The 13,365-nt window shown below is 45.8% G+C and overlaps 1 protein-coding gene across 4 annotated transcripts in view; it reads left to right on the top strand.

The window, feature by feature from the left end:
• The window catches only part of TNRC18 (trinucleotide repeat containing 18), a 1,076,633-nt gene that overhangs the window by 710,102 nt on the left and 353,166 nt on the right, over window positions 1–13,365 (top strand). For all 4 annotated transcript variants that reach the window (XM_063934091.1, XM_063934092.1, XM_063934093.1 and 1 more), the window contains one exon: window positions 3,745–4,148. In XM_063934091.1, the coding sequence (XP_063790161.1) occupies window positions 3,745–4,148 (404 nt within the window). The remainder of the gene's footprint in view (window positions 1–3,744; window positions 4,149–13,365) is intronic.

The following is a 13,365-nucleotide window of genomic DNA, read 5'->3' as shown; positions in this document are numbered from 1 at the left end:
TCCTGTTCGAGATAATGACATGTGCTGGCTAGTCCCTGTGTATGGTCTATGATGGAATATAGAGAAGTAACGTCACCGGTTACCAACCAGTAATCATCTTTCCATGTAATGGAATTTAATTTCCTAAGGATGTTGGTAGTATCTCTGAGATTTTTGGTGTTTGACATGTGGCTGTAGAAAGAAGTCAATGTATTGAGAAAGATTTGAACTGATAGAGTCTATTCCCGAAATTATTGGTCTGCCTGGCGGTTTGGTTGGATTTTTGTGCACTTTCGGTAAGTAGTAAAATACTGGTATAATAGGATGTTGAATATTTAGATATGTGTGTTCCTGTGACGACAGAATCCCTTTTTCCAAGCCTTCTTTGAGTAATAGCTGTAATTGATGTTTGAGTGTATGGGTGGGGTCTCCTTGTAATTTTTTGTAAGTGCTTGTGTCACTCAATATTCTGTTTGCTTCCTCAATGTAATCATCTTTGTTGAGGAGTACTACACCCCCTCCTTTGTCGGCCGGTTTGATAATTAAGTTGGTATTCTTGTTAAGTTCTGTCAGTGCTGTTAACTCATTGTTGGTCATGTTCCCTGTTTTTGATCTCTTTTGTCTGTCATCTAATCTCATGATGTCTTTTTCTACCATATTTTTGAAGGTTGCTAAATGATTGCCCATCATGTACCTGGGATAGAATTGTGATTTGGGTTTGAGCGAAGTATGAGAAAATGGAACGTCATTGGTTGGTTTTTGTTGTTGTAACGGTGTCTTGTGAAAGTATTTCTTCAAGGTGAGCTTACGAGTAAATTTTTGTATGTCCATGTAGGTTTCGAATTTGTTCAGGGGTGCAGTAGGTGCAAATTTCAGCCCCATGTCAAGGGCACAAACCTGATGCTCATTGAGTGTGTGGCTAATTCTTCTGATAATTTTCTCTTTGTCTGTTGGTTTGGTGTTTTGACAGACCCTATCTGCTGGATGTGGTCTGTCATCAATTCTAAAAAAAAGTGGAATCTACACATGTCAGTTGTGTGTCAGTATTGACTTCTTCTATGGGTGGGCTATTGTCAGTAATGACTGGATTATGGTCGGTATGTGGCCCTAATGCTGATGATGTTGTGTTTAGTCATGCTAATTCAGTGTCAAGCCAGCCCTGTTCTAACGATTGTCTGGCTAGTTTGTGTGTGAAGTCCTCATTTATGTCCTAAATGGAGAAGGATGTATCATAGTCCGTTATCGTCGATGTGTCAATGGATATGTCGCTTTTGTGTGGTTGCGGGTTAGAGTCTCCTGTTGCTGGATTTTGTGAGTGTAATTTTGTCATGTACTGCTGGTATGTCAATTTGAGCCTTTTGTACACCGGTGTTCAGGGTGAACCTGTTGCTTTTGCTTTTGGTGGAACCTTTTTCTGACCAATGCTTGAGTGCTGCTTTGGGTTTATTCTTCTTATGTAGGCCAAACTTATCCCTGAGTATTTTGTTCTTTTTAATGGATATGATTTTTTCTTCTCCTTGTCTAACCCTTTTTAGCGTGATTTCTGTTAATGTGCGAAATTGTTGATCCTGTTCAAAGGGCTCTAATTCGGAATTTCATTGTCAAATGTTCGATTCTAGTTTGGCTAATTCCCCTGTGTGTGTGTCTATGAGGAGTTGGACTAATTGATGTGAACAATCATTGAGTATATTGTTCCATCTGTTTGTGAATGTAATGTCAGGGTTGTGTAAGGCTGGTATCTTCTTCATTCTGAGTCCTTTCGGTATGACTTTATTGTTCTGGTACCATAATAATGTCTGTGTATCCCACCATAACTTGTTTTCTTTAGTGATGCATTTCTCTAGTAAGGTGAATTTGTTAAAAAAGTTGATGGTGTTCGGTACATCAGTGGTGGTGTTACTATATTGTGAAAAAAGGGTCTGGGCTTTAGTTTCCCTATCTTTCCGATTGTATATGATACCCATGAACATTAATGTACTACCTCTTGTAGCAGATTGTGGACAATGTTGTCAACTTTAAACACAGGGGTAATCTGCGCACTGAGGTGATATATTCTAGCTGTTCGGGATGTGCTGCTAGTTAAAAGGGTGTCCTTACCCTCTTTTTTAATATGTGACAAGTGTCTGGTAAGCCTAACTGCGCTCAACCCCTACAGCGGTGTCTGCTTCGGAAAAATTGTGCAGATGAATGGTATCTAATTAAGTACACTGGGTGGTGTTTCATCAAAATAGTGGGTTTTTATTCAATTGGAATTAACCTAGGTGGGTAAATGTAATGAACTTTAATACAAAGGTAATGAAAATTAAAGAATGATAAAGTTATGAGATAAATGAATGAATGAATAAACTTGTAATGCAAGAGTGACTGTCAAACCACGAAATTAAACACGTGAGCACTTGTGATGATTTCTTCACAGGTGCTCTGTCCTTATACCAGTGTGGCTTATACAGGTTGAGTATCCCATATCCAAATATTCCGAAATACGGAATATTCCGAAATACGGACTTTTTTGCGTGAGACTGAGATAGCGAAACCTTTGTTTTTTGATGGCTCAATGTACACAGACTTTGTTTAATACTCAGTTATTAAAAATATTGTATTAAATTACCTTCAGGCTGTGTGCATAAGGTGTATATGAAACATAAATGAATTGTGTGAATGTACACACACTTTGTTTAATGCACAAAGTTATAAAAAAATATTGGCTAAAATTACCTTCAGGCTGTGTGTATAAGGTGTATATGTGATATAAATGCATTCTGTGCTTAGATTTAGGTCCCATCACCATAATATCTCATTATGGTATGAAATTATTGCAAAATACGGAAAAATCCGATATACAAAATTCCTGTGGTCCCAAGCATTTTGGATAAGGGATACTCAACCTGTATAAAGTCCCTTGTGGCATTATCAATGGCAAGCAGAATAGATAAATAGAATGTCTGTGCAACTAATGTTGGCTCTCTTTTGAGTCTCAAATAATTGTAGATATAATGAGCGTCCTAGTCCTAAACGGACTGTTAAGTGCCCTTCCAAAAGTCTCTTTTTAAATAGAGGACGGCGTCACGTACCTCTATCGTTAAATGCAAGTGATTGTGCACTGTCGTTGCGGCCGTAAAGATAAGGGGCACAGGTGCGGGAGGGCTGCAGGATCTCCTGGTGGCTCCGGACTGACTAACCCCATCTGCGTCCGTGCCCGCTCTCTCGGTTCGTCCTTTGTCGGATCTCCCCATGAGCCAGCTCCGTGCGCCGGGCCAGTCGTCGTCAGGGGAGAGGGTGCTCTGCCGCAGGGTCTGAACGGAACCTGTGACAGAATCACACCTCTCCACAACGGAGACTCACCTGTGGGATCCACTTGCTGCCCGTCTGTGCGGCTTACCGGTGACGTGTCAGCGCCGTGGCTCCGGCTCCGAATATTTGGCTTTTTAAAAAAAATGCTTTGTGAAATAAACAATGGCTACATTTTTTATCAGTTTTTAAGAAATGTGTGAAATGAATAATGACATTTTGAAAAAAGTGTTCTAACAGTAAAAAACAGAAGAATTATAAGATGAATATAGTCTCCAATATCCCAAATGCTTGAAAACCTGAAGTATTTTGGACATCTGATTTTTTTGTATTTTGGAATAAAAATATTTGTGGTTTACCAAGGAAGTACACATTCAACTGAAAATTTGTTTTATAATTGAATTTAAATTAATTTCAAATCCATGATGGCAAATATGTCTTGTGTGCATAACCTGTTATTTTTTTGTCTTTCTATAGGCACAGAGTTTGGAGACAAGGATTCAAAGAGTAAGGTGAAAATTGAAACAAAGCCTTTAATTGGCATACAATTTATTAACTCGAAAAATGTACAGAATTCTACATTGGCTATAGAAGATGAATCCATTCTTAATCACTCCGAGAAAGAAAAGATACTGGACAAAGCACAAAAATTAAAAAAACTAAAAACCACAAAAGAACGCAGCCAAGAATTTGTAGCCGAGGTAAGCGATGATGATCTGTGGAGCCGACGCCGAAGTGAACGTATCTTTCTTCATGGTACAGTCAGTTCTACATCTGTACTGTCTGATGTCACTACAAGCGTAACATCTGTATCTAAAACCATCCGCTGCAGCAAGGTGACAAGCCCCAAGAAGGCCAAAGAACAAAAAGACAACTCTAAGGTATGTTTGTAAAGTCTTCATTGTTTTTGTTTGATACACAGGAATGATCGGGAGCTTAAGAAATACACATTGTTCTCAAGTATCCCCAACCTCCTGAACAGTGGCAAGCTTTATAGATTTGTTTTTTTAAGTGTCATATTTTATCAGTCACTTGTTCATACCAGACCTTTAAGTATACATGGGGTACTTATCCACTATTATGTAATCAATTCTCAAGCATATTTGTTTCTCCCTCTCTTAGCAGATGATGTCCCCAATTTATGGTTTAAATAAATAAAAAACTTCACACCAACTGCTTTATGGGTTTGTATGTATCAGAAGTCCATCCTGGGCCTGATTCAGAGGTGGACACTGCCAATGGGCTTCTGCCCACCAGCTGCAGTGCTAATCTGCCACTGTGCGGTAAAAGATGCACCGGCGACATTGCACCAGCCCTATGGAGGCACAGATTGTTCATGGAACATCCCCAGCGGTGCCAGTGCAACTGCAATAACAACACAGCTGCTGGTGTTGATGTGTCCTTGTCTTGCCAGCCACCCCTTTGTTACCTACCAGGAATGCATTGCAACTACAGGCTGTAACAATTGGGATGCATGCGCTATGTGGCTCAGACTAGAAACATTGAACACTTGCATCAGACGTGTGTCCCTATGTCAATCTCTGAATGGTGGAACACTCTTGATCTCAACCATCGTTATATTGATACAGTATGTTAGCAATAATCTATGTCAAGGTCTGAAATCTAAATATTATATATATATATATATATATATATATATATATATATTGACAAGACCACTGGAATAGTTGTGGAAGGCAGTTATATTTGCCCCAGGTTTTTTACCTATGTGTTTTAAAGCCCAGGAATAATGTGTTGGTGCTGCTGAGAGATTAGGGCTGAGAAGAGAGAGCGGGTTCTCCATCCATTTAGGCCCAGTTCAGGTCTCTGGGCTTTTAGCCTCACAGAAGGTTAATTAGGGCTTTCAGCTGTATACAGTATGTGTGTTAAAAAAGCTGTCAGCTTGATCATTGCTCTTTCCAACTGCTTGGGGAAAAGGAGAGACTATGGAGTCTCTGTGAGAGAAACCTGTTCTTGAAATCCAGTGGGCTATGCCTGGTAAAAACTTATTGAATTGTCTTTTTTAGTGAGGTAGGATTATCCTTTGTATACAGATGTGTCCTCTTACATCTTTGTTCCATGCGCTACAAGTCACGTTACACATACAGTAAGGCGGGTGCCGTGTGACTCTGTAGCGCCGAGTGTCTTTTTCCAACTGAAAATGCGTCTTAGATGCAAATAATGTAATATGAAGCACAAGCAACTTCTGCTGATTAAAATGATATGCAGCATGCTGTGGACTGCGACTGTATTTTCTTTCAAAATTTCCATGAAAACACTGTAACGTGGCATATCGGATGCAGAAAGAGCCGCAATTACACACAGAATATAGGCATGCATCATATAATTTTAATCAGCAGAAGCTGTCCCCGCGCTTCTTATTACATTACTTTGCGTCTAAGATGCATTTTCGCGTAGAAAAAACGCTCTGTGCAACCGAGTCCCGTCTCGGCATGGTGCGACTTAGAGGGCTGTTTAGCGTGACTGCAGCAAGGATGTAAGAGGACACAACTGTAGTTAGCGCCGGACCGCAAGGTGTTTATTTTGCCGTTTATCTCTATTTTTCTGCACAATAAAACCAGTGAAGGCCAGTTGCAACAAACTTGTGTGATCTCTCAGCTGCTGCATCCTGCATCTACACCAGGAGATTTTGGGGGTCATTCCGACCCGATCGCTCGCTGCAGTTTGTCGCAGCGCAGCGATCAGGTTGGAACGGCGCTGCAGTGCGCCGGCGCATGGCAGCTTTCGTTACCTAGCGATCGCCTCTGAGACAGAGGCGGTCGCTAGGCGGGAGGGGGCTGAACGGCGGCGTTAAGGGGGGGGGGCGCTGCGGCCAGCGGGAGCGACGAGCAACTCTCGGCCAGCCGCAGGAGCTGCGCTGGCCGGGAGTTACTCCTCAAATACAAAGGCATGCGATGCTTTTGTATTTGTGCAGGGGGGGGGGCCGACACAGACATGCGGAGCGGGCTAGCCCTGTGCTGGGCGTCCCCCCGCATGTCTGAGTTTACGATCATAGCTGTGCTAAATCTAGCACAGCTACGATCAACTCGGAATGACCCCCTTTGTAATTTAGCAAGTAATGCACACTCAACCTGATATTCAATCACTGGGTTCGTAGATAGTGAAGTATTGAACTCCCCAGGTTTTTCTGTGTGTTTTATATATCTGCATTAGTATATAATTTGTTTTGTACACCATCTGATTGATCTTTTCTTTGTTGTTTTCTCTTAACTTAAATTTTTGTATTTTGGCCTCATTTGACATATGTACTAAGAACTGGAATGAGATGCATTCTGGGTCTTGGATACTGTGGGTAACACCAGCTTTAGCTGGTATTACTCTGTTGAAGCTTTTGGGCTTCTTTCTGCATTTTCTCCTGAGACAGATCAATCTAATCCCTCTCAGCACCCCCCCGTGGCCACCGCTTATCTGCGCATGCCCGACATCATAAAGGGCAGCTTTAATTGGGAGAGCTGTCCTTTGCAATACTAATTGCATATGTAAATACATATGCAATTAGTATAGACGTGGTAAGTAGCGTGATGTATCGCATCGCGGTAGCGATGTTTAGTACAACCCACGCTTTATCTTGATACCCATGGTCAGAGCCTGTAATAAGACTTGTGCTCAGGGGTTTAATCACATTATGTTTAGAGTCATTAGGCCAGAGTCAGATAAATAAATATATCTTATTGCATATTACATTAGTTTCCATGCTTATAGCCCCTTATTCAATATTAAAATGTACTATAATAAAATGAAATATATGTAAGTGTAATGTGTACTGATAAAAGTACTTAAAAAATGCAGTGTCTAACACTACAAAGCATTTAAGACATTATACATTATATACTGTAGTTTGTTTTACAAGCTAATAAAAGAGTGTATGCATAAAAATCTCTGCATGTCAGCAGAACATTTTTAAATGAAACAGGGCCATGGAATATACATACTTGCCAAGGGGATCAGTATTAAATCCCGGTGCACAGGATCCCAGTGTTCGAAATACAGACGCCTTAAGTGAAACAGCCAACAGTGATGAGTGAAGGGTGTTCTCCCCACCCCCCTAACCCTAACTTTCCCTACCCGCAGCCTAACCCTAACCTCCCCCCTTGGTACCTAACCCTAACCACCCCCGGAAGTGCTTAAATCTAACTGCCCACCCAGTCCCCAGTGCCTAAACCTAACCCTCACTCACATCCCCCCCCCCCCCCCCCGCTGCCTAACCATAACCCTCCAAGGGGGGGTGCCTAACCCTAAACCCCTCTGCCCACTGCCAGTGGCGTCTCAAGGTGGGTGCGGCCCGCACCCAGGTGTTTCTCCCCAAGGGGTGACACCAAAGTGCAGGCTCTTGTTCAGTGGCAGGAGCCGGGTGCAGCACTATAACATAACGTGCTGTAATCCGGCTCCTGTCACAACTCAGAAGCCAGCACTGCAGATGCACCAGTCTCCGGGGCAAGCCCACATCCCCAGGACCCACAATGTGCAGAAAGCCACACACCCATTCCGAAGCCACGTCCCTGCCACAAAGCCACGCCTTCTTTTCGCTAGTGCTCGCACCAGGTGCTTTACAAGTAAGTGACGCCTCTGCCCACAGCTTAACCCTGGGACGCTGCCTATCCCTAACCCCCTAGAACGTAGCCTAAACCCCCCCCCCCCCCCCCCCCATCTCCCCACCCCTGCGGCTTACCTCTCCAGCGCAGTAGTGTGTCTTCGTTCGGCATTTTGGCGCCGGGATGGTGCACCAATTCTAGATGCCAGTGTCGGCATTCAGAATAGGGTCGGGATTCTGGTGTCGGTATTCTGACTGCCAGGATCCCGAGAGCTGGGATCCAGACTGCTTCCCCTTGTGAGATCTGTGTGGTAAGTGTATGGTGCATGCTATAATGATTCAATCTTCAGGGGCGCACCTCCTGTGCCATAATGAGCAGTACGGATGGTGTAATGGGTAGCATTACTGCCTCACAGCACTAAGGTCATGGGTTAGATTCCCACCATTGCCCTAACTGTGTGGAGTTTGTATATTCTCCCCGTGCTTGCGTGGGTTTCATCCAGGTACTCCAGTTTCCTCCCACAATCCAAAAATATATCGGTAGGTAATTTGGCTTGACAAAATTAACCCTAGTATGAATGGGTGCGCGTATAAATGTGCAAGGGAATATAGATTGTAAATTCCCGTACGGAATATGTGTGCGCTATGTATATAACTGGTAGTAATAATAATAATAATAATAATTATCATGCAAAATACATGAAAGCAGTCATTAAAATCTCCCCGAAATGCAGGGGTCTCCTAGACTTTCCAGAACAGTAAACAAATATGGGTATACATGTCTAAAGGTGCATACACACGGGGAGATTTTGGCTATTAGAGATTTTGACTGAGAGATTTCCCTTGAACTGGCAGTCGGAGAGTTTGACTAACTCTTCCAGCAATTTTGTCTAACTATGCAAGAGATTTTGGCTATGGGAGATTTTGGCTATGGGAGATTTTGACTATCTCATTTAAATAAGGGGATGAGTGGGGGAGTCTCATATATAGGACGATTTTACAGGGTGGCTGGTATTTAAATAGCTAAAAGTTTTTTTTTTTAAATTGCGTGGGGTCCCCCCCTCCTATGTATAACCAGCTTCGGGCTCTTTGAGCCGGTCATGGTTGTTAAAATACAGAGGAAAAAATGCGTAGGGTTCCCCCATATTTAGACAACCAACACCGGGCTCTGCGTCCGGTCCTGGTTTTAAAAAAACGGGGGACAAAAGACATAGGGCTCCCCCGTATTTTTAAAACCAGCACCGGGTTCCACTAGCCAAGGAGATAATGCCACAGCCGGGGGGACACTTTTATATTTGTCCCTGCGGCCGTGCCATTACCCCCCCCCCCCCCAACTAGTCACCCCTGGCCGGGGTACACTGGAGGAGTGAGGACCCCTTAAATCAAGGGGTCCCCCCCTCCAGCCACCCAAGGGCCAGGGGTGAAACCCGAGGCTGTCCCCGCCCCATCCGTGGGCGGTGGATGGGAGGCTGATAGCCTCTCAAAATTACATAAAAAGAATATTGTCTTTTGCTGTGGCACTACAAGTCCCAGCAAGCATCCCCGCATGCTGGTACTTGGAGAACCACAAGTCCCAGCATGCAGGGAAATAACGGGTCCGCTGGTACCTGTAGCTCCACAACAAAAGAAATACCCAAATAAAAACACAACTCACACACCGTGAAAGTAAAAATGTAAACACACTTACACACTCACACATACTTACCTACATCCCACGCAGCCAATCACGTCCCCTTGTCCAGTAGAATCCAATAGGGGTACCTGTAAAAAATAAATAAATACATATCCGATTGAGTTCAGCCCACTTCGACCCAGTAGTGTCAGGTCTGGGGGTGGGGGGGTGGCTGCACAATGGGATGGCGCCGAGTGTGTCCCTGTAGCCAGGCGGCGCACATAGTGTTTAATATTACATCCTCCATACACAGCGCAGGCACCCTGGTCAGCCCCCTTTCCCTCCGCACAAGACAGTGCATGCACCTCCACACCCAGGGCTAGATGCATCATCGCTTGGAAAGTGATAAAATGGAAAGTGAAAAAGTGCCAGCCAATCAGCTCCTAACTGCCATTTTTCAAACACAGCCTGTGATATGGCTGGTACTTTTTCACTCTCCATTTTATCACTTTCCAAGGGATGAGGCATCTAGCCCCCAGACAGCGCATGTACCTTCACCCTCCCTTCACACACAGACAGCGCATCCTTCACCCTCCCTCCACACACAGACAGCGCCGGCAACCCCGCCCTCCCTCCACACACAGACAGCGCCGGCACCCTCCCTCCACACACAGACAGCGCCGGCACCCCCGCCCTCCCTCCACACACAGACAGCGCCGGCACCCCCTCCCTCCATACGCAGACAGCGCCGGCACCCCCGCCCTTCCTCCACACACGGATAGCGCCAGCTCCCCCACCCTCCCTCCACACACAGACAGCGCCGGCAACCCCCTCTAATAGACAGACATGACAGTACCATCACCCCCATAGACAGAACAGCACATTCTCTCCCCCTTCCCCCATTGACAGACAGAACGCCCCCCCCCCCCCCCCCCCACTGACAGACAGAACAGCACCTTCTCTCCCCCTTCCCCCATTGGTAGACAGAACATCACCTTCTGGCGGAATAACAGCAAGCAGCACCGCCCCCCCACAGGCAGCATAGCACCATCATCGACTCGCCTCCCCCCTCACAGGACGTCAGCCAGAGGAGCTGCTACCCTGAGCTCCGGCGCACTGTGACCCTATGTGCGCCGCGCCGGCCCGTCCTCTCTTCCCCCCCGGCCGGACACTTCAGAGTGGCAATTACTCCCCCTCCGTCGCCCCGGACCGCAGACACTACAGTGCGGGCATTACTCCGGCATCCCCCTCCGCCACCCCGGACACGATACTGCAGCCTCTCCCCCCCCCCCCCCCCCCCGACCGGACACAACACTGCATCCTCCCCCACCCCGGACACGACACTGCAGCCTCTCCCCCCCACCCCAGACCGGACACAACACTGCAGGCACTCACTTTCCGCGCACTGAGGTACCAAAACGGGCGGCGGGGAGTGGCTAAAGATCGCTATCGCTGGGAAAAATCGCTGGGGAGAAAACACATTAGCGATTTTAACTAACTTATGCAGCGACCTAGTCAAAATTGACTTGCCTGCACAGTCTATTTTTCCCAGCGATAGCGACCTGGCGGGGACGCGCATCGCTATTGCTCGCTGTATACACACAGAGCGATATGCACTAACTTTCTGGGCAATTTTGACTATATAGGCAAAATCGCTCAGCTATATCGCTCCGTGTGTATGGACCTTAAGAAAAGTAAAACTAGAGTACTTTTAAAATTTGTATCATCGATCCCAAAATATCCATGGTGGCTCCTGCGCACGTGTACAAATTATAAAACATAATTTGGAATTGAAACTCTTTCATTTGATTATGTATGAAAACTGGTTAATCTGAGATTTTAACACCTACAGCACACAGAATACATCATTATTTTTAATTTGCAATGAATACAGAATTGCTTTTGAAAAGGTATTTCTAAAAATATTTATATTACATTTAATATTAACAAATCTTACCACAATTTAATAAAAATCGAGCCATATACTGTACATGAATTAAACTGTCTGTTATTTAATAAAGTGTGTGTGCTTTAATTGGTTTAGATTTGATTGGGAATCATAAGTGCAGTTACAGAACTGCCTGTAGCCAGAGACTGGTACAGAGCCCTTAGTCACTGATAACCAGAGCCAGACTGTGCATGCATTTACTGACATTCTTGAAACAGAAAGTGGCATCATACCTATGAACATAGGAAAATGCGGGGAGATAAGGGGGTTCAGGTTGCCTGGAAACCCCTCTCGTCTTGGCAAGTGGCAAATTATGACCACAATAGCCATGTTATATAATACGATTACTAGAGCTGCCACCATATCATGCAGTGTAAGGGACACAGCAGAGCTGCTGCACATGCCCAGTGGTAGCAGCTTCTTCTACCAAGTTTGCTGTGTATGTGGTTCTCAGCCCTCATTCAGTGCACTGGACCAGAGAGATCAACTATACTGTATTCCATATTCCACAGAGTGGGATATTTGCAGTTTGCCTTTGGAAACCCTCAGGGGTGTAAGTTTATAGTAGACGCCCAGAGGCTAAATAGATGATGGTGCCCCCCAACACAGCCACATACACACACACACACACACACACACATATACACACACACATATACAAATACACATACAGCATCCATATATACACACAGCCATACACACACACATATAAATACAGACACACACACACATACACCCCAATCACATATATACATATACACACACAGCCACATATGTACTGTACAAATGCACACACACATACATATGCACACACACATATACATTTACAAACACACAGCCATTGTCCCGATCCACCAGTCGTCAGTCCCTTCTTCTCACCACTTTCACCCCACATTTCAGCAGCTCCTGGACAGTGGAGGGGAAGGAAGGGGAGTTAGTTGGTTCCACAGAAGGTAGCCGGACAGTCACAGTGTCAGCGGAAGCCTATGTGTCTGCGGGAGGGAGCCGGGCAACCACGGTGTCAGCGGGAGCCTCTGTGTCTGCGGGAGGGAGCCGGAGTGTCAGTGGGTGGGAGCCAGCCAGCCGCGGTGTCGGGGCGGGAGCCGGGTTGTCTGCGGGAGGGAGCCGGTGTCATGGGGCGAGAGCCGGGCAGCATGGAAGTTAGCAGGAGAGAGCCCGTCAGCACGCAGAGTCTGGGCGCAGGACTCGGGAGCTGGGGTGTCGGTCAGGACGGGCGCCAGCAAACCCCACATCCCCTTTGCTCATACAGTGGAAGTTGCTGGTGCACAGTGATGGAAGTGCACCACAGGCAATGGAGAAGGTGTCCCCTTCACTGCTGGTGCCCGGCGGCAACCGACTCTGTTGCCTCCGGCACTAACGCCACTGCGAACCCTCCCTCTAGAAATCCTGCTTTTGCAACTGACTATGACCGTGAACTCCCTGGAGCGAGGAGTTAGCACAGGGACTGTGTCACTGACTGCATAGTGCAAGGCATTAGCACATCATTTTAGACACAATTGCCAGAGCCGGCCCTAACCAATATGATGCCCTAGGCAAGATTTTGGCTGGTGCCCCTTAGCACCACCGCTGGTTCCGCCTCTGACCTTGCACCTCTTTCCCAGCACCATCACTCCTCACCCATAGCAGTCCTTATTTTGGTGTTTGTACCCCCTATTTCTCTGACGTCCTAGTGGATGCTGTGACTTCCGTAAGGACCATGGGGAATAGCGGCTCCGCAGGAGACTGGGCACAAAAAGTAAAAGCTTTAGACTAGCTGGTGTGCACTGGCTCCTCCCCCTATGACCCTCCTCCAAGCCTCAGTTAGATTTTTGTGCCCGAACGAGAAGGGTGCATGCTAGGTGGCTCTCCTGAGCTGCTTAGAAGTAAAAGTTTAAATAGGTTTTTTATTTTCAGTGAGTCCTGCTGGCAACAGGCTCACTGCATCGTGGGACTAAGGGGAGAAGAAGCGAACTCACCTGCGTGCAG

This window comes from Pseudophryne corroboree, chromosome 7 (genome assembly GCF_028390025.1).
Source record: "Pseudophryne corroboree isolate aPseCor3 chromosome 7, aPseCor3.hap2, whole genome shotgun sequence".
Classification (NCBI taxonomy): domain Eukaryota; kingdom Metazoa; phylum Chordata; class Amphibia; order Anura; family Myobatrachidae; genus Pseudophryne; species Pseudophryne corroboree.
This window is presented reverse-complemented; position numbering and strand designations above follow the sequence as displayed.